This window comes from Salmo salar, chromosome ssa06, assembly GCF_905237065.1.
Source record: "Salmo salar chromosome ssa06, Ssal_v3.1, whole genome shotgun sequence".
Taxonomy (NCBI): domain Eukaryota; kingdom Metazoa; phylum Chordata; class Actinopteri; order Salmoniformes; family Salmonidae; genus Salmo; species Salmo salar.
Genome location: NC_059447.1, coordinates 64,867,249 through 64,893,809, shown reverse-complemented (window position 1 = coordinate 64,893,809; position 26,561 = coordinate 64,867,249). Strand labels below are relative to the sequence as shown.

Here is a 26,561-nt window from a genome sequence, read left to right as displayed (position 1 = left end):
GACAGATAGGTATTCTTCATGTAAAATAAAGTATTGACCACTTTGAACCAAATCATACTTCCTAAACCACAGGAGGTGGTGGCACCTTAATTGGGGAGGGCAGACTCATGGGAATGGCTGGAGCGGACTAAGTGGAACAGTATCAAAAACACCAAACACATGGTTTCCATGAGTTTGATGCCATTCCATTCACTCCGTTTCAGCCATTAATATCATTAGCCTCCACTGTCCTAAACATAGTACATGAAAGTGAGAATTATTACTGAGGGGAAATGACCGTTCTGGTATAGCCTTTCAAGACAAGCCAAGACTGAGTAAGCTTGGTGTCTTGAAGCATGTGAACTGTTCCCAGAAACATGTGTAATTGTTCTGGGTGGTTCTCAATGGACCTCTTGGACTAAAATATGTTTTATATCCCCTTTGATCATTTCAAACTGAAAAGGGCAAAATAAGACATAAACTCAATTTACCAATTTACAGTATAAAGCATATTCTTGCATCTAGATAGTGGTTACTGTAACACAGGAAGGCTGCTGCAGACTAGAATTCTGCTGCAGACAGGATGTTAGACCTACTCGTCTGCAAGCTGCACCAAGCAGCAAAGGGCTTCTCATGCAGTGGCGGTTGTAGACCATTTCAACAGTTGTACTGTTAGAGGGGCCAGTTACATTAGACGTTATTGTTGTCATATCGTTTTCTTCACTGCATTGCAGGCATAAGACCATGTTCCGCGTTGCCACTGTCTAATAACGGATGTAAAAAAAGAACGATAGCAAAAATGTGTTATGTAAAAATGATTTCATACTCCACATTTAGGGGGGCCACAAGGGGGTCCAAAATTGTTGTCACAGGCCCCCCTAAACAGCGGCCTGATGACAAGAACCCTTACGAACCCCAAGAACTCTTAACAACCCCAAGAACTCTTAAGAACCCTTATTCCACACATATGTTCTCCTACTTAACATTGTCAGAGCCACCTGCAGAAACCATCAGAAGCCATGTATTCATATCTTTTCCCTCAGGAAACACGCTGAGCCTTGTGCTTAGAGTGGAAACCCTCTGGATTGCTTCCTCTCCCTCTCGTGATCCAAAGTAGGATCGGCATACTTAAGAAACACTTGACAGTTAATAAGGCATCGAGCAGCAAGCCCTTTCCCAGAGTGAGGTTCGAGGTATGTATGACAGACACACACAGCAGTTGATACGGTGCCTTCAGAAAGTATTCATACCCCTTGACTTATTCCACATGTATTAAATATAATTGTTTTTCATCCATCTACACACAATACCCCATAATGACAAAGTGAAAACATTTATATATTTTGATTTCAGCAAATGTATTGAAAATGAAATACTGAAATATCTAATTTACATAAGTATTCACACCCCTGAGTCAATACATGTTAGAATCACCTTTGGCAGCGATTACAGCTGTGAATCTTTCTGGGTAAGTCTCTAAGAGCTTTGCACACCTGGATTGTACAATATCTGTCCATTATTCTTTCTAATTGGTTGTTGATCATTGCTAGACAACCATTTTTAAATCTTGCCATAGATTTTCAAGTAAATTTAAGTCAAAACTGTCACCCGGCCACTCAATAACATTTACTGTCTTCTTGGTAAGCAACTCCAGTGTATATTTGGCCTTGTGTTTTAGGTTATTGTCCTGTCTACTAAAAAGTTAATTCAACTCCCAGTGTCTGGTGGAAAGCAGACTGAACCAGGTTTTCCTCTATGTTTTTGCCTGTGCTTAGCTCCATTTTGTTTATTTTTTATCCTGAAAAACTCCCCAGTCCTTAACGATTACAAGCATACCCAAAACATGATGCAGCCACCACTATGCTTGAAAATATGGAGAGTAGTACTCAGTAATGTGTTGTATTGGATTTAATCCTTTTTAAATTCAGGCTGTAAAATGTGGAAAATGTCAAGGAGTGTGAATACTTTCTGAAGGCACTGTAAGAGCAAACAGACCCACTGACAGTCTGCAACTAAGGGGAAACCCTGAGCAGTGAGCAGAGGGAAATTCAATCAGAGGTGGAATGTAGAGCATGTGTGGCAGGTTCAGGAGTCTCTGGTCATGATATCATCCTGTGACATGGTAAACACAGCTCAACACAGCAACCGTTGAGAAAGGCTAAACTTAACTTTCACTCTCGCTCCTGCACTCATTCCGCCTCCCTCCCGTTCCTTTTCTCAAGGATGGTGAGTTTCATGCCAACTTTATACAAAGTATATATTCCAAAACATATTGGAATTTCAAATCAAATTGTATTCTGAAACTGATTGGAATTCAGCAAGAGCACAGAGAAGCACACACAGAGATGACTCTGTCTTCCCTGTGGCTCAGTTGGTAGAGCATGGTGTTTGCAACGCCAGGGTTGTGGGTTCAATTCCCACGGGGGGCCAGTACAAAAAAAAAAAAATGTATGAAATGTATGCATTCAATACTGTAAGTTGCTCTGGATAAGAGCATCTGCTAAATGACTAAAATCTAAATGTAAAATTACTAGCAGAGTTCTAGATAAAAATTCTAGCATTTGAGCACTGAAAAAAATTAGGGGAACAACAAACTAAAAGCAAATTTGAAGAACTTCTCCCGGGGCCTTTAGAGTTTTTTTTCACATTCTGTCTTTGATGCACAAAATTACATTTTTTGGGGAGAAAGCTAATAAGTTACTGAACATTTACCCTGTCATCTTGGATAAGGCCACTAAAAACAACTAGTCATCATAAAATAAATCATAACTGTGAGTTTTCATATGCTGTATAGACGGGCTGGCTGACAACATCACAAAAATGATGCTGACGCATCGATGTGGCTGGAAGGCGTGCGTTACGATTCTGAACGGTCAGATAGCTAGCAACAATGACAAGAAGCTGCCATGTGGGGAATCATAGGTGGTTCGTTTTAGTTCATTGTATCTTGTTAGTGTCTTGTTTTGAGGTGTTTTGACTGATATCATGTCTATGCTATGGTTGAAATTCGCTAGCTAGCTAACCAACAACTGTAACAATGTATTTGAGAGATAACAAGTGCTCATTGTGCAAATGTACTTACGTTTTCAATAAACATTTGGAGACTAAATATAGTTTACATGTTGTCAACAGTCTAAGTCAACCCCATCTGTTTTGTACCATAGTTGTGCACGTGTCGGTTTTGTTGCTAAACAACCAACCCTTCCATAAAAACTTGAGTCATCCAACTAGAATACTATATGTGGACTGCTATAGTCTCACCTGTTGAGAAAGGCGTTTCCGAAGGAGTTGAGCTTCCTGAAGGGTTTCTTGGGGTCGACAACTAGGGCGTTGCCAGGGATCACCCCCTCCGTGTCTCCATGCATCACTGCAATGAAGGAGTCTGTTGTGGGCTCCGGCCCAATCCGCATTCCAGGGAAATCCTGCTCCAACAGGTATCTGGGGAGTAATAGGAGAAATGGATGTCTGTTTATGCATTATTTTATTGTCCACTATCTTAGTTTGCATTTTACATTACAGGCCCGGTACACCTACCAGTTACATAGTAAAATCGTACTTAACCATCTTTTTAAAAGAACATACTAACATTGTTGAATTATAGGGTCAAGGTCAAGAGTTTCATTGTCAATCAGTCCAAATTGACATTACAGATGTGTAAAAATGTAGTATAATTGTATCGAATGTGCAGAATCCTAGAAATGCATTGAATTGTAAATACTAGTAATTTATAACTGAAATTGTCCTTTTAAACTACTTTAAACCTTTAAAGCACTAACAGATGTGAGGTCAACCAGCTGATACTCTATATATCCACTCTACACACATCTTGTCATAGGGGTCAACAGTGCCAGTTAGCACTGTCTCTCTGTAGACACTGTTTAAATCCATAATACAGTGCTATCGCAGCAGTAGATGGCCAACAGTAGATGAGCAGCACTGTCCAGAGCCAAATGTTTAACCTTCCCACAGCTCTGCCACTGAGGCTTCAGTGAGAGGAAGGGAGGCAGAGTGAATCTGGACTGATGGAGAGCACAGGGACTGCGCACGTGTGTTAGGAGACAGACCAGAGAGGAAAGAAGGCCTGTGTTCTTTCATAGCACTGAGGGGTCAGCACACACACAAACACAGGCCTAGCTCTTTCCCTACCACTCTCCCTACTGTAGCTGCCACATAGGCCTGCACGTCCTCTATGAACAATGCACACAGGAAACTAAAGACGCTGCCTATGGCCCTATCCTGCAGGACAGTGACCTCGCATAGAGTACAAATACCAGAGAAAAGGAGAGTAGCCAACCTAGCCCCGCCCATCTCTCAGTTTCCTCTATCCCCAAGCAATTAGGTATGTTGTTGTCTTAGGTCTCTCTTTATGTAGTGTTGTCTCTCTTGTTGTGATGTGTTTTGTCCTATATTTTTATTTAATTTATTTGTATTTCAATCCCAGCCCCTGCCCCCGCAGGAGGCCTTTTAGTAGCCCGTCATTGTAAATAAGAATCTGTTCTTAACTGACTTGCCTAGGTAAATAAAGGTTAAAATAAAAAATAAAAAAAACAATTAGAGGCTTGCTCTACAATCTCTGAATGTGGACTGGACCATGACAGGCAGCATAGGAAACCCCACAGGGCACATATTGGTTGAATCAACGACGTTTCCACGTCATTTCAATGAAATGACATTGAACCAATGTGGAATAGATGCTGAATTGACATCTGTGCCCAGTGGGACAAAGCCATCACCGACTTGGCCAGTGCTGAACCGTAGTTGATTAAACATTCAAACGTTTCCAACTTTTGAAATGGACTCCTATTGTGGGTGCACATAGACTATGGTCTGGCTTTAGTAGAAAATATAAGTATAAAGTATAAAAAGTTATTTAGCAAAAACTAAAGTATTATCATATAGAAAGCTCCGAGATGTGTGATATTTTTATCAGATGGCATGCGATCCATATCTAATCCAATCTTGTCCAGGGATTAATATACCTGGAATTTAGCATGTCTGATGCCAATCAGAGGATTTCAGGGATTTCTCCCTCTGTCTGTACCAAGGGATCACGACCACACCTGGTTACAGAATGTTGTTTGCATGTCACCGTGGATTTTAAAGGACTGCCTAATTAAGACCAGTTATATGGCCAGACTGAGACAGAAACCTATCAAACAGCCCACACTCAAATGTCATTCTCACCCACACTTTCAAAAGCATGAGAACAAAGCCCTACTATTCAATTACTTAACCCAAACATGATAACTCGTTTGAAAATAAGTACTTCAATCTATGAAGGGCTATGAAGAAACAGTGCCCTAAAGCTAATAACTCATTTAGATAGTACAAACTAAAAGGGGATAGGAAGTGAGAGTGTCCCAAAGCTTTTCAGACTTTTAAAGCTGATCATACACAGTAAGTGCTTCCAGTGGACAGGGGCATTCTCTACATGACTCCAGAGTAATGTCTCTCACTTATCGCGCCTCTCTATAACTCCTGGACTAGTCGCTCTGGAAACTATTAGTGACATGTTGCTATAGCAATAAGGGAGCTGATGAGAGGGTTGGAGACAGCAGGGCTTATCAGTGAGAGGACAGCAGAGGACTGCATCTCACTTCTGACCTTGGGATAGCAGGAAATGCACTAGTATTCACTGGCATTACTGCACAGCTAGAGGGATTCACTTAGTCTCACCAGTAAAGTTTGATGTGGAAAACATGCCCCCACAAAAACAATGAAACAAGGAGTTATATCTGCCTCCCATCCCATCTCCAAGACAACGTTTGCTTTGTGGTAGACTCAGAGAGACCAACACATGCTTTTGGGTCCAAGACTTTCCATCTGCTCTTGTATTCCTTTGATGAGCACTAAGTGGGATGGTTGGCATGCCATGTAGCAGTCCATAGGGAAAAGCTGGAATTGAACTTGGAAACATGATCTGTTCTATGGTCATGGACTAGTTTAACAGACAAATCAATGGAACAGCTGACATTCCTGTGTTGTGGGTGTGACTATAGGGGAACATTGCAGATGATTCATGTAACATGTAATCACAAAATGGCATTGAGGAGTACAGGATTGTAATAGGTATATCTATGTCTATAACTATACAATACCACTAGATTTCCATAATGTACTTATATCGTTTTGTAGTCATCTATACCATAATAGGTGAATGCTAACCCAGCAGGTTGCTCTCGTCTGTTGGAATGTCTCATCACTCCTAACTAAGACTATGTCAACATTTGACCTGTGTCTGCCCAAAGTTGAACAGGAATCCAGTCAACCCAAAAACTAACAGATGTATCTTTCTAAGATCATTTGTACTACAGTAAAATCAACTTGTTGCATCAAACCATAAATATGCAGCGCCTGCCATGCATGTAATGTCCCCTCTTTGCATATCAGTGCGCAAACCTCACTAGTGTTTTGGCCTACTGACCGGCAACCAAAGCACCCGCATTTCAAACACAGACGTACCGTATGAAGCTGGTCTTTCCAGTGGAATACTGCCCCACCAGGAGAACCATGGGCTTGTTGTCAAAGTCGGCATCCTCTAAGGCGGGCGAGTGGAACTCGTGGAATTTGTAGTGTTCCTCCAAGGGTAACAGCTTGGTTTTGTAGAGCTTCTTGAGGCCATCGCTGACTGTCTGAAAGACCTCAGGATCCTTCTTCCTCCTGTCATCGGTACCCAACCAGCTGAACATGATGCAATTCGATAATGGACAACCTTATACTCTATAGGGACCTCTATTGGTGCTTTTTCTATTCAAATAATTCGGAGGATCTCTTTGTTATTGGTATAGTAGATGGTTTGTTTTTTCTTTCAATCAAATATTATGCAGACATATCCTTGAATGGAAAGCGTTCCCCAAGTCTTTACAGGCCAAACACGAGACAAAGATGAACAGACCACTATAAGCCAGAAAATTGACTAGACTAAACACATACTAGTGATCCTAAGTCATTTTCACATGCACATTTACATATCACAGCTATAAAGCACGATTTTCATTCAAACTGTAGAGGAATCCCAAAAATGATCCAGCTGGCAAATTGTGATGTCGTCTTACATTTGAATTCTGACGCGGTTGAATCTTCAAAATACTGTTCTATATAATATACCTTTTTCGAACCAAATGAAGAAAACAATAATACAGGTATAATAAAGCGTATATTCCTACTGCTGCGTAGAATCTTGAGCGGCCACTGGCTTCCCCGGCTTCGTTACTGCAGCATATTTAAATACCAGTCTGACAACGAAATCTAATCCGAAAGGAAATGCCCAACTACTGGCAAAACCCCACCCAGTATTACAGCGACTGAAGGCAGTGATGGCAGCGCCATATTAGCGGATGAGGGACCACTAGCATCTCATTGTTGATACTCCTCTAGTGGTAATACAATGTAACAAACAATGGGTGATCACAAAATTGCTATATACATTGTATCAATCCTAAATTGCAAGTTTATGGTTTATAACAAGCTGCCATCTTACATTACCAAAGAAAATAGAAAAGAACCATGTCAACATTTCCATATACCTACACATATATTGCTTGTGTCATATATATATATATATATATATATATATATATATATATATATACCAGTATATAAAGTGTTGACTTAAAACAATATTGTAATAAAATCTTCTCTTGAATAAAAATAGAAAATACAAAAGTGTTACAAAAACTTTTCCTTATGATGCAGCCCGCAATTGATGGAGAGTACAATGGAACTAAATTGAGGAGAGAATACAACGTAACTGTCTCAAGTCTATGGTAGGCCTACGGTGTAGAATGTACTGAAGCCTACAGTGATGTCAAAAGTTGTAGAGACATAATTGTCCAAATTTAGAGAGGGGCAGAGGCAATAGCGGGACATCCATCCTTTCCTTTACAGTCTATTCTACATACCAGTATGACACCTGCTGGACAACATTTAAGCATACAATAGTTGATGTTTTATGGATTATTCCACGACTGACCACCACTAGATGGTGCAACAAGACAATACTTGTTTGATCCGTTTGCTCTTTCTTTTTAAGGTCTATAAATTCAGCCTAGAAGTAAATCGAAGTGAGATTAGTCAATATCAAAAGTACAGCACAATATATAGGATGAATTCGGGAATTGTCAATAAAGATATTTTCTATTCTAATCTATTTTTTCTTTTTTGTCACCAGACCTGTTCAATGGTGACTGCAACTAGCTCTCTCAGGCTCACGTCAGAATTAGACATTCATCCATGTTTCTCAAACATAACATTGCAAAGTTGTTGCAAATGTCACATTTCGAAGTGTTTCAGGTTAAGTTTACTTTTCTACCTCAGAATTTGTAAGGTTAGGGTTAAGTTAGGCATTAATTCCGAAATCTTAAGGTTAGCCAATAACTCCAAATGGTTAACGTAAGGGTTAAGATTTGGGATAGGCTTAAAACTAAAAACAACTTTCTATTGCTGGAAACGAATTTACAACCTTGGTAATCAGATGCTGCCACCGGTCCACCATCCCCATCCCCAATAACCTAACAAAACCGAAACCTACTTTTTACTTTACTACCTCAACCTCGCTCACTGTTACCCCGAGTGGCCGGTTTCCACATCGTCTCCCGATATCCTCAGACATCGATGGACGTCGAATACTGGCTTGTATCACGAATAATAATGTGTTTATAATCAGTTTATTGATGTTTAGATGAGCTTTCTGTACATTCCAAAGTGAAAAGAAGATACAGTTGTAAGTAATCATATAATATATAACTGAATAAATATCTGATAGCCTATGAAATGCATCTTGCACAAAGAACAGTCTGAGGCTCACTAAATTGGCATGAACAAAAGTTCCACTATGTTCAAAGTGTAGGCTACTACATCATTTATTAAACACTGATATATGAATTCCTATATGAATTCCTCAAATACATGAATTCCTCAATTCCTCAATCTGTTGTTAACATAATTTAAATTGTATCCATGAATTTCTGCCTATTGGCCCTTTATAGCCACCTGGTCTTGCTGTTCTGTACTTGTGTCTGAAAATGCAGCATTACCAGTCAATAGGTTCAGTCATTGACTTGAAATAGGTGGTCCCTGTGTGAAAACAATTTTTTATGAACTGAAGGACATAATGTGATGGAATAATACTGTCTACCTTTACCAAGACAGTCAGACTGGGGCAATTATAGCCATCAAAGATGTAACCTTTTTACAGCCGACACATTTCTATGCTTATTGCTCCTATTTTATAAAGGCAGCTTTAATGAAACCATTGCCGCTTTCCCCCCTGAATTATAACTTGTTTTGTGCAGTACAGAAGACAGATTTTATCATATTTTGTGGTCCAGTTATTATGGTATATCTGGGGTTTTTTCAAAAGCTTACTGCTAAAAATCAGATGCTGCCACCGGTCCACCATCCCCATCCACAATAACCGAGCAAAACCGAAACCTACTTGAAGGTAACCTCGCTCACTGTTACCCCTAGTGGCCGGTTTCCACATTGTCTCCCGATATCCTCAGACATTGATGGACGTCGAAAACTGGCTTGTATCACGGGTGACCTAGCTGGGTCACCAGTATTATAATACCCCATAACTATGTAAAAAAAATAACTTGAGATTAATTAGGCTGCGTAGTTGATTATAGACGATATCCATTACTGCACACATACATTGCAAGTACAATAGACTACAGAACCTTGTACATTATTATTTACACGGTAGGTGGTGCTAAACCCATTCGATTTTATAGGTACCCCCAACCAGCTGATTTTTATCTAGCTGGACGGCTTCCAGCGTAGTACTTCGTAGCTCCAGCGAGTCATCGCTGTGTAACAGCCTACAACCAGTCCCGTCATAGACAATCTCGCAACCAGGGCATGCGTCTGGAGCGAGCGTGCAGCGCTCGAGAAGAGAACCAGAGAATGTGAGAGCAGCGCGCAAAACCACGTCTCCACAACCGACTTTCAAAGAATTCCTAGAAATGTCCTTCTCGTAGATTGCCCATCGCCAATAAAGGGGCGATATCTGCTCCAGTAACTCATAGGAAAATGAAACGGCTTTCCCGAAAGCTGACTTTGGCATTGGTGGTGCTTTGTTGGATTGCTGCACTACTGTATTTGATACTCTTAAGTAGGCAGAAAGTATCGGACCTGGGGACTAAAGATGCACAGTACGGACAGGTAAGCAACACTATCAGTTCTTATCCGACATTCATCTTCCCTATATCACACAATATCACTTCCTATGTATTTAGCAGTTGTGTAGTCTAAACTTGTACCAATATACAGAAGAGTGCTAGGTGCGCGCAGGTAATGCGTGTTTCTAGGAAAATATTTTTTGAGGTTTGAGAGGGTGTCAGAATTTCCACGGAGCTATATGCAGACAGAGATTGATTGTATCACGGCTCCCTCTCTACATTGCTTTCTTGAAGTTTGCAGACTACATACAACCACTTGTTCCTAACTTTTTTTTATTCAGGATCGAATAAGTTTGTGTGCATACATTATCAATTGCAAAGTGCAGTTTCAAGTGGTTAAAAGTTTCAAGTTTCAGGTTTTAATGTCACGTGCACAAGTACAGTGAAATGCCTTTCTTGCAAGCTCTATACCCCAAAATGCAGCAATCAATAGCAATGTAAAACAAAAAATAGCATTAGGTTGAACAAAAACACACAATAAATAAAAATAATATAAGAAGAACACGAGAAAGTAAGTAAGCATACTATATACAGGGTCAGTCAGTTCCAGTATCATAAAGTATTTACAATGTGCAGGGATACTGGAGTGATAGAGGTAGATGTGTATAGGGGTAAAGTGACTAGGCATCAGGATATATAATAATGTGTTTATAAGCAGTTTATTGATGTTTAGATGAGCTTTCTGTACATTCCAAAGTGAAAAGAAGATACAGTTGTAAGTAATCATATAATATATAACTGAATAAAAATCTGATAGCCTATGAAATGCATCTTGCACAATGAACAGTCAGAGGCTCACTAAATTGGCATGAACAAAAGTTCCACTATGTTCAAAGTGTAGGCTACTACATCATTTATTAAACACTGATATATGAATTCCTATATGAATTCCTCAAATACACGAATTCCTCAATTCCTCAATCTGTTGTTAACATTATTTAAACTGTATCCATGAATTTCTGCCTATTGGCCCTTTATAGCCACCTGGTCTTGCTGTTCTGTACTTGTGTCTGAAAATGCAGCATTACCAGTCAATAGGTTCAGTCATTGACTTGTAATAGGTGGTCCCTGTGTGAAAACAATTTTTAATGAACTGAAGGACATAATGTGATGGAATAATACTGTCTACCTTTAACAAGACAGTCAGACGTGGGCAATTATAGCCATCAAAGATGTAACCTTTTTACAGCCGACACATTTCTATGCTTATTGCTCCTATTTTATAAAGGCAGCTTTAATGAAACTATTGCCGCTTTCCCCCCTGAAGTATAACTTGTTTTGTGCAGTGCACGAGACAGATTTTATAATATTTTGTGGTCCAGTTATTATGGTATATCTGGAGGGTTTTCAAAAGCTTACTGCTAAAAATGTTGTATGCCACTCCAAATTCCTCAGGCAAATGAGGAAGTGAGTGCTTTTCAGGGTGGGAGCTGAATGGTGGAATTACACTTGTGATGTAGACACCCATCTGGATTGATTGATTCAGTTTCAAAATGGTACACACCAAAATCAATGGTGTACATTTATCTCGGAATGTGTTAAATGTACACTATTTTCAGTGAACGTATGATTCCCACTGTACTGGTGTTAAAATAACACTTTTGAACGTTTTAAAGATTTAGCTCTGTTGCAGTGTTCCCCATTCAACTGTTAAAGTGTTCCAATGAACTTGATTATGGTGTTTGCATAGTTCTACTGTAGAGTAATATGCAGCACCTACATTGTAAAACATAACACTTGATTTAGAGTAGACTTGACTCACGTTGCTTAGTGCTCACGCTGCTTAGTGGAAGAAATGATCACCTGTAGTGTTTCACTAAATCGTTTTTGGGTGTTGTTGTAATACTGAATTCTGTAAAGCAAATGTTCCAAACTCATTTCATCGAGGGCTAAGTGTGTGTGGGTTTTCACTCCTTCCTTATACTTGATTGATTAATAAAGGTCACTCATTAGTAAGGAACTCCCCTCACCTGGTTGTCTAGGTCTTCATTTAAAGGAAAAAACTAAAACCAGCAGACACTAGGCCCTCCATGGAATGACTTTAAGACCCCTGGGGTAAAAGCCCAATTTGCATATTACCCAGGGTGCCTTTTTTTATTTGAGTGAATTGTAGAGTTACCACACATGACTGTATTTGTTAGTGACAGAGACGTGGTTATGGAATTCTTTCCTTATTTTATTATTTACAAAACATAAACATACAAACGCACAGAAACATCCACAACACCACCCCTGCCCATATCCACCTGCTCATACCCCCATCTCCAGCGCCTGCATCACTCTCCGCCACATGGCCTCAAACTGCACCACTTTGTTTCTCTTCATCGCCCACACACTTTCAACATTTCGATAATAAAGCATTTGACCCTTCCATTGTGTTAACGATAGAGGATTGGTTGATTTCCAGTTTTTAAGTATAGCCTTTTTTCAAGATGATTGACGAGAAAAGTATCGTCCAACCCATCGGGTATCTCACTGCACCCTCATATGCCATGTCTTGAAATATGCAGACAGATGGATTAAAAGTACATTTAAATTGTAATACTTCAGACAGCCAACTTTCTAACTCCACCCATAACATTTGGAGTTTATAGCATTCCCAAAAGGTATGGATTATTGAGTCATTGTTAGTTTACACTTAAGACATGACTCTGCCATTGTGCTGTAGATTTTGTGAATTTTGTCACTTGTGTAATAAATTCTATGCATTCGTATATACTGGATTAAGCGTCCATTTTCAAATGTCATTTATTTAGTTATGTTCCAACATTCCCTTCATCAGGGCTCCCGAGTGGCACAGCAGTCTAAGGCACTGCATCTCAGTGCTAGAGGCATCACTACAGACCCTGGTTTGATTCCGGGCTGTATCACAACCGGCTGTGATCGGGAGTCCCAGCGTCGTTCGAGTTAGGGGAGGGTTTGGCTGGGGTAGGCCATCATTATAAAATAAGAATTTTTCTTAACCGACTTGCCTAGTTAAATAAAGGTTAAATAAAAATATTGTACCAATATCAGTTATTTTTAAGTCTTGGTTCCAATAGTTTATATATTATTTTAAGAGATTGTCAGTTGGATAGGGTCTCTGCAAGGTTTTTTATATCTTACCTATCATATGAATATCCTTTTCTGACACAAATAGGATTCCCTCAAGTTTGCTAATGTGTCCAAAAGATTTCAAATCGAAAGTTCTTTCCTTTTAAAGGCCTGTGGCTTTCACCAACGGAGTACCTAGGCGAATGCTATTATTAAAATGTAACTCTATGACAATACAATACATATATCATAAGGCCTTACTTAAATTGCCTAATTTTAACCTAACACAGTGGTGTTAAGAAACTCCTGGTTTACAGGCCACATCAGGCCTGCAAGTCACATTATGCTGGCTAGCAAAGTGATGTTTAATTCCTATTGGAATTCAAACACTGTTAGGAAATCCAACAGTTGGAATTTATATTCACCCACACCCTGCATTCAGAATGACTGTCAGGGTTTAAGAAATTTGTTAAGAAGACTGTCTAAACCATTTAAACTGGAACAACCATTTCAGTAACGGTGCAATTAATCTAACTAACTGATTGGATTAGTTTAGAAACATTTGTTATGTATCTATGTGTATCATAAGATTAATCAATATATCAATATACAAGCAAAAACACAGATATTAAAAACAATCCTAAAAAAATATACCTGAAGTAGAGCATGCTGAAATATATAACAATGATTGGTTTGGTTTTGATGGGACTGTTTTACTCTCTAAAGTGTACATTTTCTTGACTGTTAATTTCACTCTTACAAAGCAAATATAACTCTGGAATCAACACTAGAAATATTACACTGAAAAAATCAACACTGGCCAATTGAAGGGCCTCTATCAACTGAATATGTTTTAGTCTGAGATGGTGTTTGGGTTTCTGGAGTGAAGTTTCAAGTTGGAATGTTCATGCTGATGAGTTTCAACATTGTCACATCCTGACCAGTATAAGGGGTTATTTGTTATTTTAGTGTGGTCAGGACATGGCAGGGGGTGTTTGTTTCATGTGGTTTGGGCTAGGTATTTAGGTAGAGGGGTATTTGTTTTATATGGTTCGGGGTGTGTGTGTACTTAGAGGGGTGTTGTATTTATGTGTTCCGGGGTTTTTGGTTTATGTTCTTGTATTCTAGGTTGTCTATGTTGTGTATTTCTTTGTTGGCCTGGTGTGGCTCTCAATCAGGAACAGCTGTACATTGTTGTTTCTGATTGAGAGTCATACTTAAGGAGCTTGTTTTTCATTTACGTCATTTAGCAGACACTCTTATCCAGAGCAGCTTACAGTAGTGAATGCATACATTTCATACATGTTTTTCCCCATACTGGTCCCCCGTGGGAATCGAACCCACAACCCTGGCATTGCAAACACCATGCTCTACCAACTGAGCCCCACCTGTCCCTTTGTGGGTAGTTGTCTTTGCACTGCTGTTAGTTTAGCCTGCAAAACTGTCATTTTGTCGCTTCTTTGTTTTCTGGTTTTTTTCGTGTTCACGTAAATAAAATAATGATGAGCACGCAACCCACTGCGCCTTGGTCTCTACATTACGACACCCGTGACAAACGTGGAGTAAAACATTGAAATAAATCAAAAATATTTTCAAGAAGCTGAGTTATCGGTTGAAGACCTGTATAAGAAATTATTTGTAGAGTAAGCAGATCAGAAAAATGGGTAGTCTGTTGGAAGTGCTGCTGCACGGATAATAAAACATATATTGTGGGTATCTGTCATTCAAATGCAAATGCAATATTCCCACTCAGTGTACTCTCACCACATAGTGTATTTTTGTATTACATTTTTTTCAGGGGGTAGATCAGCTTTAATACTGCAGATAGAGTGTGGCTTCCATCAATGTAATTGTCTGTATCAGTTCCAATCCCCCATATATATTTTTTGTAAATATACAGTACCAGTCAAAAGTTTGGACACACCTACTTATTCCAGGGTTTTTCTTTCTTTTTACTATTTTCTACATTGCAGAATAATAGAAGACATCATAACTATGAAATAACACATATGAAATCATGTAATAACCAATAACTAAATAAATCAAAATATATTTATATTTGAGATTCTTCAAAGTAGCCACCCTTTTCCTTGATGACAGCTTTGCACACTCTTGGCATTCTCTGAACCAGCTTCATGAAGAATGCTTTTCCAACCGTCTTGAAGGAGTTCCCACATATGTTGAGCACTTGTTGGCTGCTTTTCCTTCACTCTGAGGTCCAACTCATCCCAAACCATCTCAATTGGGTTGTGGAGGCCAGGTCATCTGACACAGCACTCCATCACTCTCCTTCTTGATCAAATAGCCCTTACACAGCCTGGAGGTGTGTTATGGGTCATTGTTCTGTTGAAAAACAAATAATAGTCCCACTAAGCGCAAACCAGATGGGATGGTGTATCACTGCAGAATGCTGTGGTAGCCATGCTGGTTAAGTGTGCCTTGAATTCTAAGTAAATCACTGACAGTGTCACCAGCAAAGCACCATCACACCTCCTTCTCCATGCTTCATGGTGGGAACCACAGATGCGGAGATCATCCGTTCACCTACTCTGCGTCTCACAAAGACACGGCGGTTGGAACCAAAAATGTTAAATTTGGACTCATCAGACCAAAGGACAGATTTCCACAGGTCTAATGTCCATTGCTCGTATTTTGTTGCCCCAAGCAAGTCTCTTCTTCTTATTGGTGTTCTTTAGTAGTGGTTTCTTTGCAGCAATTCAACCATGAAGGCCTGATTGACGCAGTCTCCTCTGAACAGTTGGTGTTGAGATGTGTCTGTTACTTGAACTCTGTGAAGCATTTATTTGGGCTGCAATTTCTGAGGCTGGTAACTCTAATGAACTTATCCTCTGCAGCAGAGGTAACTCTGGATCTTCCTTTCCTGTGGCTGTCATCATGAGAGCCAGTTTCATCATAGCGCTGGATGGTTTTTGAGACAGTACTTGAAGAAACTTTCAAAGTTCTTGAAATGTTCCATATTGACTTACCTTCATGTCTTAAAGTAAGGATGGACTGTCGTTTCTCTTTGCTTATTTGAGCTGTTCTTGCCATAATATGGACTTGGTCTTTTACCGAACAGGGCTATCTTCTGTACCACCCCTAGGTTGTTAACACAACTATTTGGCTCAAACACATTAAAAAGGAAAGAAATTCCATAAATGAACTTTTAACATGGCACACCTGTTAATTGAAATGCATTTCAGGTGACTACCTCATGAAGCTGGTTTGAGAGAATGCCAAGAGTGTCCAAAGCTGTCATCAAGGCAAAGGTTGGCTACTTTGTAGAATCTCAAATATAAAATATATTTTGATTTATTTATCACCTTTTTGGTTACTACATGATTCCATATGTGTTATTTCATAGTTTTGATGTTTTCACTATTATTCTACAATGTAGAAAATAGTAAAAATAAACTCTTGAATGAGTAGCTGTGTCCAAACTTTTGACTGGTACTGTATATATAAAATATATATATTAAAAACATTTATTTTCCGTTATTATTTTCCTGGAACCCTACCACCCCTCCCCTAACTGGAGTAAACTAATGGACAACAACACTTAGACTTCTACTTCCAGAATATAGTATATACATACTATATACATTTTACAGACACAGTATATTTTACAATTGCTATCTTTTGTATGTTTTTAGTCCCATCCTTCAGCTACCCTAAACCCCTTCCATCTATCTCAGAAGACCATGTAGGTTTGTTTACCTAGCTGCTTTGTGAACAGTAAAAGCTGCAGACTGCCTAAGGATTTCTTTAGCAGAGCATGGATTCATCCTTCCTTTGAAGAAGACAGCAGCTTCTCTTCCCCCTCAAGCTCTGTCTTTTGGGGGTCTTTGAGCTATTCCTGATGTAGATTTTTCAACTCCAGATTGGGAGCTGTTCTGCAGAGGAAGCTTGTGCAGCACAAAGCACAGATCCCATAGGGGATCTCGCTCAGTCTTTTCATCCCCAACGGTATACTTGTTCTCTGAATCAGTTGTCTGCCGCTAGGCTTTTATTATGCATTTTACCTCTTTTTGTGTGGCATTTCAGCAGCACACTTTTCTGAAGCTTAAGTTTGTACGGTGCTTGGCATGTGGTCGAAACTCGCCTGGAGCTGTGGGTGGGGAATGTAACTACTATGTAACCTTAGGATAATTGGGTCATTATTATGTTTTTAAGTTGTACTGTAAACTTAAATGACTTGTAGGATGTATAGCACTCAATGATTGTTTCAGGAGAACAATTCTCATAGACTTGCGTGTGTTTTTCTGGGTTCTTCTATCTATTTTTCCCTCTGTGTCATAAAAATAACTTTACCTTACCTACCTACATTCCTCCAGCACTCAACAACTCTGTTATTTTTCATGTCATGTCTGTTCCCAATGTAACTCTCTCCTGGTGAACAAACAAGATAGATGTTCCAATCACTGTGTTCAGCTTTTGTATCACAATGCCAATGACTCCCAAATGCTCTAGTCCACATGATTGGAATTACACATTTATACCTCTTATGAAATGTCATTTTTGTTATTTTTCCCATTGCTAATAGAGCAACGAGGGAGAAATAACATTTGTTCTGTGGATAAATATTACTGAAACTGGGAATGAATATGTTTTACATGTAAGGATTGCTGCACCACATCTTCAGGATTGGTAGAGTAGGTGTTATAGGAATGTGCTAGGATTACTGTGGACGGAGTCAAACTATGTGATATTGAGTCATCTTGAAGGGAGAGAGTGTTTGTGGTTATATGGCACTATTGGTTTAAACACGTGTTTGTGTAAAGACAGAGCTTGGCTTGTGTCTGAACATCATGTTGTACCGAAACGTATTACATGACGCCTGTCCTTGTGCACAAGGGCTTTCATTTTCTCTGACGTGGTATTTGCACAGTAAGTGTAAAAAGTGAGTGTTATTGTAAGCCTTAGGCAAGCGGGATGGGATCTACTGAAGGAACTATGAAAACACTCAAACGCTTAGCAAAAGATGCAGTGTCCTTTTTATTATTTACTCTCAAAGTGTTACCCAAAACCCATCTCCTGTTAAAGAGAAAAACAGTAGCATGCCTCATTTAATATGTGTTAATCATTTTGCTATTCCCAGTTTGATATTGAAAGAAATTGCCTTAGCAGAGGCTGTTAGACTGTTACTCTTAGCTAAGTGCTGTGATAGGGCTGTTTTGCAGTGATTACCATGCCCTGAGGAGTTATTCCCCCTATTATGAGGAGCAGATCAATAAATCATACCATCCTCACACACACACACACACACACACACACACACACACACACACACACACACACACACACACACACACACACACACACACACACACACACACACACACACACACACACACACACACACACACACACACACACACACACACTGCCTGCTTGATAATACATTTCCCACCCATATAGCATTGTAATGGCACAACAACACACTGCTGCTGCTGAAATGCTGAAACATTCAAACAGGGCTGATGGGATTCTGTCTAGACTATGTCAAAATTATATACATTTATTCTAAATGGGCTGTCAGTTGTAACCAATGTGTTTTTTGCTCTCGCTAGAAAATGTCCGCTTTTGCTGCACATTTGTAATTTTCACCTTTATCTCCCAAGGATTGAGGCATCAATCTTATTTAGTCAGTGCTGCTAGAGCTATTTCTCAATGCGCTAGACAGAGCGAGTGACGTTCTAAAGACAGAATAGTGACAAAGAGCAAATAAAACCATTTAGAGAAGAGAACGTACCACCTTCTTTTTGTTTGAAGTCATTTATGTGAAAGAGTCTGATTTCAACCGGAGTCAGCGAGGAAGATGTTGACAGTGGAGAGGGATCACACGCCTAAGTGAAAGGAATAAACTAACTTGTCACCTTTGGTATTTCCCTGAGAAATTGGGACCGTTAAGCGGATGACTTTAGAGCTGAGAATCTGCAGTGTTCGCTGTTACACATTGAGCTTTCATAGTGTCTGTGAGCAGAGTTACATCATAGATGATTCATGTAGATGGCCTGACACATGAATCAAACCTGAGACTAAAGCTAAGAGAGAATGAACAATAAAATCCACCTTCAAGGGGTTGTTGTTGTTTGTTTGATGGTTAAGAATGTATATATACAGTATATAGCCATGTAATAAAATGATAGTTTATTACATCTGTCTTGTATAGAGGAAAAAGTGTTACCAATTGGATTACTGAATATGAACATTTTACTTTTGTGTGATCAACTGTTTTTTTTCCAGAGTGAAGAAAATATGGATATTTCTTCTAACTTTATGAAAGCCCAGCAGATTTCTCTCAACTCAGGCTCAGCTCAAACACAGCCTGAATCTGAGGTTATAATGAAAATGATTTAGAGGCACACAAAGTCTATACACCTTGATGCCTGGGTGCTGGCACATTTGTGTGAATTTAGTTAATATGGGGGCTATTCAGCTTATTGCCTTTCAGACAATTTCTCTCCCAGCTACCAAAATAACACTCAGAGACCTGTGTCCGGCGAGGAAGCGCTCCAGTTATTAGTTTTTCGGTCTGTTGCCCGCAGCCGCTTTGATAATCTCACCACTGATGTTCTTCTGAAGCCTGCTGGAAGGGGGGAGGGGGGGGGGGGGGGGGGGGTCACCTGGCATTTTCTGTTGCTTTATTGTTCCCCCAGCTTGAAAGACATGCTCTATAATTCAATTTGGAGCCCGGGATGCAGTGGCATCACAGGCAGCAACAGGAAGATAATTTGTACCATAGAAACCGTGATGCGCTTTTATTGTTTTTTTCAATTTCTTGGAGGAGAACAAGTTGCATGGCTCTCAGATATTCAGCCATGTTTGCAATGTCCCCCCCCACAGTAATAAATAGCAACGGGATCAAACATATTCAGTGATAAAATTGAAGAACAGCAGTTGAGGGGGGTTAGGGGGTTGGGGGCTTGATAAAAATGCCCTGAATAGATTTTCTAAACTTAACAAAATTAGATTCAAGTAGCCTCTTAGGTGCTTAGTCAGCTTGAAACACAGCACAGGGACCATTATATAGTGTACATCTTGCCCTGGAGTGGAGTCAGCCCACAGGGTTACCAGTTAGAAATGACTCACTTAGTTTGGTATTTCTGTAAGAAATCTGCACTCCATAAATCCAATTTCCATGTCCATTCATTTCAAGTGGACCACATGCAGCAGCCAATCATGGCAAAGTCAACAAGTTGTCAACCAGAACACAGAACTTTAGTAGGCCTGCTAAACCCCAGTGCCTCAGTGATCTAAAGAGGCAAGAGTCAAACTCTCTGACAAACACATTTGGTGTGTTTATGCTGGTTATAAAAATGGAGAGGTTGCTTTCTCCAGACGCCAAATGCAGAAAAGCAAAAAGGGAATCAAAGTGAATATTTAATACAAACATCAGCCGGCTCAGCTTTCATACAGTATGGTTTAGATGCGATTGATCAAAATCGGTTCCAATGCTGTGTACCTCAAATGCGGTTGTTGATTTTTTTGTTGTTGCTCCACTTCTTCAGCATGTTGGAACTAGACCCACTTAGCCCCGGAGATACGGGTTTCCACTGCTACAGTGACAAAATTAAATTAAAAACGAATGATTAACTTTATACACACCCATTTGATTTGCATGGGAATTGAGATATGAGACTGAGAGAGCTATTTATATTATATGTAGGGAACCGTTGGATGTTCGAATGCCATTATGCTTTGGTACAAGGTATGATGGATACGTAAATATAGCTATAGTGTGTGTGCGTTGGCGATAAAAAGCACTTGTCTGTTCCCGGAAAGGAGGCCTGCTCAGGGAGCACTCAAATAGCCTATTTCTGTTTGCTTTGATTTATACTTGACCTCCCGCCACATTTAGACATGCTTTTGACACATACAGTTGAAGTCAGAAGTTTACATACGCCTTAGCCAAATACATTTAAACTCAGTTTTTCACAATTCCTGACATTTAATTGTAGTAAAAATTATCTTAGGTCAGTTAGGATCACCAGTTTATTTTTAGAATGTGAAATGTCAGAATAATAGTTGAGAGAATGATTGCAAACCATAGTCTGGCTTTTTTTATGGCGGTTTTGGAGCAGTGGCTTCTTCCTTGCTGAGGGGCCTTTCAGGTTATGTCGATATAGGACTCGTTTTACTGTGGATATAGATACTTTTGTACCTGTTTCCTCCAGCATCTTCACAAGTTCCTTTGCCGTTGTTCTGGGATTGATTTGCACTTTTCGCACCAAAATACGTTCATCTCTAGGAGACAGAACGCGTCTCCTTCCTGAGCGGTATGACGGCTGCATGGTCCCATGGTGTTTATACTTGCGTACTATTGTTTGTACAGATGAACGTGGTACCTTCAGGCATTTGGAAATTGCTCCCAAGGATGAACCAGACTTGTGGAGGTCTACAATTCTTTTTCTGAGGTCTTGGCTGATTTATTTTGATTTTCCCATGATGTCAAGCAAAGAGGCACTGAGTTTGAAGGTAGGCCTTGAAATACATCCACAGGTACACCTCCAATTGACTCAAATGATGTCAATTAGCCTATCAGAAGCTTCTAAAGCCATGATATCATTTTCTGGAATTTTCCAAGCTGTTTAAAGGCACAGTCAACTTAGTGTATGTAAACTTCTGACCCACTAGAATTGTGATACAGTGAATTATAACTGAAATAATCTGTCTGTAAACAATTGTTGGAAAAATGACTTGTGTCATGCACAAAGTAGATGTCCTAACCGACTTGCCAAAACTATAGTTTGTTAACAAGAAATTTGCGGAGTGGTTGAAAAATGAGTTTTAATGACTCCAACCTAAGTGTATGTAAACTTACGACCTCAACTGTATATGTACACACACACACACACACACACACACACACACACACACACACACACACACACACACACACACACACACACACACACACACACACACACACACGCACACACACACACACGCACGCACGCACGCACACGCACAAGCGCAGAAAACAGCACATTCCATGTAACAGCTGCCAGACCAATATCACGTCCTCTTGCTCTCCTCCCACTGCTGCAATGATTCATATGACTGACTGTGTTTTCTCCACCCTGTATAGCGGCAAGCACCATTCCAACATTAGCCATTGAAAAAGAGAGAAAGCATTAGACAGAGATAGATTGGTGCAACCAGAAAACAATGTAAAAGGTGGTCGTTGTAAAAGTCCCTTTTTTCACTCTTTGCTGATGACTGCTGATTTACTTGATTGTGTTCCGTCCTTTATAAGATGGTTTTGTCACCAGCATTGACACACCCCTGCTCTGCAGTGTTGGGCTAAATAAACACTGGCTACAGTAGCACCAAATAAGAAAGGAAGAGAAGGAGAACAGAAGTCAAACAAAGTACAACATTTTAGAACAATTCATGATGATGATGCAATGATACCATTTCCATGTATCTTGTTTTCCCACCTTGAATCAATGTGGCCCTCGGCAAGGGCAGGGAGAAAGGCAATGACAAGGAGAAGGAGGATTACTTTGGCCTACACATTATAAATCACAGATACAGATGAGGCTTTCTGGTCACACCAACTGTATGAAAAATCCAATGAATTGTATTTTGTGTTGCGTAAGCAAGGTTTGACATTCCAATGCCTCTACCCATACTCCTCTGTGTTTCTCTGTTTACCCTCCAGTACAGGGACGAGAACACATCACACAGAAGAACATTTTCCCTCCCTATGAAATCACCTCGGCACACTGTGCTAACCCTGACCTGGAAGTTGAAAAATGAATGGGCTGTCATCGGCAAGAGGGATGTGTATACATTCTACAGGTCAGGGCTGCCTCTGCCTGTCATAATGACTGACTGTTTCTGTGATATCCGGGGGGACGGAAACTACACCTACATTGGACCAAACACACATCTATCATTTACCCACCATGCACCATGCACAGGCGCTTTGATATATCTCCCTCTCAATTGTTTCAATTCAATTCAATTTAAGGGCTTGGGAAACATATGTTAACATTGCCAAAGCAAGTGAACTAGATAATAAACAAAAGTGAAATCAAAAATCTTATTTAACAGTAAACATTACACTCACAAAAGTTCCAAAAGAATAAAAACATGACATATCTCTCTGTCTGTCTCTGTCTGTCTCTGTCTGTCTCTGTCTCTGTCTCTGTCTCTCTCTCTCTCTCTCTCTCTCTCTCTCTCTCTGATCACACCGGAGAAACAACAATGAAGATTGGAGATGATGACACATTATAATTATTATGGTGTAAAGGGCTGAGGCATTAGGCCTAATGTGTGGACCAGTGGGATGATGAATGAGCCTGAAGGTCTCAGGGATAAATTAACCATGCAGGATGTGTGTTATTGGGCTGGAGTGTCCACGCCCTCTTAATGTTATTGGTGTCTGGGCTTTCAGCTCGGCCTTGGCACTGATTTGTACTTTATCATCCGCTGGTTTATGAGCTATGACCCCCAGCTCTGAATTATACCACCACGTGGACTCCTAATAATATCCATGTGTGTGTGTGTGTGTCTTTGTCTGTGTGTGTGCTGTACAGTCCTGAACATCACATCTGAGACGAGACAGACAGAGATCTGTAAATGAGCTGCTAGGGGTCATCTCATTACCTGGCTAGGAGTCAAAGGAGGCTGTGCAATTACTACCCCATAGCTTTGATACTATAACTAGGTATGTGCACCTCCTATGGTACCACCAAGACTATAGACGGACTACGATGAGATTCCCCCTGCTACAGTTTTCCTTTGGTTGTCTCTGTTGGGTAAGACGTGTTGCGGTGGTTGAGTTAAGGGGTCTAGGAATAGGACCAACATACACAAACACACATGCCGAGACACAGGGTGGAGTAGGGGGCACGGGGGGGGGCTAGGATCCAATTACAGCTCCCTCTGTCATCCACAACTCATTAAGACACACTTCCCTGTCTGAGGAGCACCTCTAACTGCTGGGGGTTAAAATGTCACGCAACTCTGTCGCGGTGTAGCTTACCAACCCTCACTCGGTCCCTCCTTCCCTCACTCCCTCCCTCCCTCTCTCCCTCCACCAAGGCATCATGTCCAATTAGGCTGCAATATCTTCCACATGAAACCTGGCTCTCTGGTGGCTGCCTGCCTGGCTCTCCTGTCTTAACAACAGAGGAGAGGCAAAGGCAGAGTGATGATGACTGGACCAAAGACAGGGGTATTTCTGGAGGACTTGCCTTGCTTGGCAGCCCAGGGGAATTCCAATCTTGAGGCTCGCCCGGTTCTTTCTTGAGTAAAGGATCTTTGGTGGGCTGCTAGGGACCGTTGAGATTTGCACTTATTGCGCTCTGAAATTGAGGCTCAAGCCGCTCAACCTTGTTGTGACAGATCGATTTGCAGGCAGATTTTCTGTGTTGTCCAATTATAATTGAATTCTGTTTGCTGCCTGGGCCATGTTCCCTCCCTGATAAAACACAATGACTTTCCCCAGATTGGTGGCATCATGGGGTGACAGTGGCACTGTGCTGGAGATGACAAAGTGAATATGTGAGCACCAGATTAGCATTCCCTCTGTGGATTCAGCTGTCAACCATCGTAACTCTGAGAAAAACCTTGAAGGCAAAGGATTAATTGGTGATGTGTCAATGTTTTTCTGGAGCTTTTTGGGGAGTTGCATTTTAATACATTCAGATAACTTCATACAACAGTAGAGATTATTAAAAAAAGAAAACCGATTTCAACATCTAGTATTGCACACATAAGCCCCTTTTACTACATCTACTTGTAGTGTGGGAAATGTATAACATAAAGAAACAGGCTGTTTTACCAGGGAGCCCTCCCAGACATCTGGTCTAAGTTATACGGACGCTGCTGCACTGTAGCCATTATCATGCTAAGCAGTCTATCTTCAGAAACAGACATCTGCAATTAGCCACCTCTATTACCGGCTTGGAGGATGCTGTTGTGATTCTTATAAAGTGGCAGGGCATGACATCTCCCTCCAGACTGAAAAGGTCTTGAAAGACAGCAGTGTGCTTAAGAGGGAATTCATCCACCGCACGGATGGACGGACAGATAGCCAACTTCAAAGACTTTAACTTTAACGACTCATTATTGTCCTCCTAATGTGGGGAGGATGCCCCACATCTCTTCCCACGTCTTTACTGTAGTCCTCTCTCCTCTAGTATCTCCCCTTTCTCCCCTGTTCTCTTTCCTCTCTCGCCGCTTCCCGGGTTCTCGTCATCTTTTCTCTGTCCCCTGTTCTCTCCCCTCTCTTCTCAGTCTCCTCTCACCGGCCAGCAGTGTCCTCTGGGAATAATGAGCTTGGCCAATTAAGACAGAGGAGCTGATGTGAGCTGCCTTCCTACGGCTCAGTGGTCATTGCCATGTGCCCTTGTGCTTGTATCACCTCATTTAGGTTCAAACCCCATCCCCTTCTATCTACTGCATCGTGTCCTCAATGGCTTTGTCTTGTGAAATTATCCTTCTTATGAGCAAACAAGAAATATCATTACCATTTAATCCACCTGTGTATGACATGAATTCTGCCCTTCCCATTGTGAGGCCACCAGTCATGTCAGAGAAATGAATAGGATCCTTGGTTGTTTTGTACTGTTAATCAAGATAATGCTGTTTTTTGACGTTATTGCATGATTTCTGTTTCCGGAGGTCATTTGTTGAATGTCTGTTTGTGTATTAGGAAGAGACATTGAGAAGGCAGGTTAGGTGCCATAAAATTGCTCAGGGAGACAAGTCTGGGACCTTGAGCAGATTCTCTTCGCCAGGTGTAAAAGACACAAACAAAAGCACCATAAAAGAAAAGCCTAGTAGAATTCCTGTCAGTACGGCTCCCTCAGGCTAGCTGTATCTCCCCTGAGTTTCACCTGAGGACTACACGATTCTGTCGTTCTGCTTAATAAGATAAAATATCATTTGTAAAACAGAGAGCCAAGTCCTTGCCACAACCTCCAGCAGGTCCTTCCTGAAGGTGGATTAAGTATCTGGTGTATTGATGCAAAAAAGCCATAAGCCAGGGAACATTGTAGGCTGTATTATTGTCTTGATGGCCAACAATTACCCCGGCGCTGCCGCATTGCATGGAAATCAGATTTAATCACTCAGCATCAGCAGGCAGTGATTCATGGGCCTTCAGTCACAATGTCGGCTGCCTTTTGTTACCAAGCAAGCTGTGGGGACATGAAAGCTTCACCCAGAACCCCCCACCCCTCGCTGCCTGCCTCTACTGTGGGCCTGCAGTGGGATAAGTGTGTTTGTGTGTGGGTATGTGCGTGCATGCGTGCTTGGGTGTGTGTGTGTGTGTATATTTGTGAGTGCGTGTTGAGGGTTTTTCATTAGGCTCCATTCAAACTGTCATCAGGGGAGAAACTAGCAACCTGC

The 26,561-nt window shown here is 40.6% G+C and overlaps 2 protein-coding genes across 5 annotated transcripts in view; one reads left to right on the top strand and one right to left on the bottom strand.

Annotated features, from left to right (window-relative positions):
• Positions 1-7,293, bottom strand: part of LOC106607831 (EH domain-containing protein 3) — a 31,453-nt gene extending 24,160 nt beyond the window's left edge. For 2 of the 4 annotated variants that reach the window (XR_001329315.2, XM_014205223.2), the window contains exons 1-2: positions 6,442-7,237; positions 3,241-3,417 (exon numbers count right to left, since the gene is read on the bottom strand). Coding sequence is in view for 3 of the 4 variants with exons in the window: in XM_014205223.2 (XP_014060698.1) it covers positions 3,241-3,417; positions 6,442-6,668 (404 nt within the window). In the remaining variant the exon portion in view is untranslated. Of the gene's footprint in view, positions 1-3,240; positions 3,418-6,441 lie in introns of all 4 variants that reach the window. The other 2 variants (XM_014205224.2, XM_014205225.2) reach the window with 2 other exon arrangements.
• A 2,505-nt stretch (positions 7,294-9,798) lies between these two features.
• Positions 9,799-26,561, top strand: part of LOC106607829 (polypeptide N-acetylgalactosaminyltransferase 14) — a 116,367-nt gene continuing 99,604 nt past the window's right edge. The window contains exon 1 of the mRNA XM_014205220.2: positions 9,799-10,143. Within this exon, the coding sequence (XP_014060695.1) occupies positions 10,012-10,143 (132 nt within the window). The 5' untranslated portion in view covers positions 9,799-10,011. The remainder of the gene's footprint in view (positions 10,144-26,561) is intronic.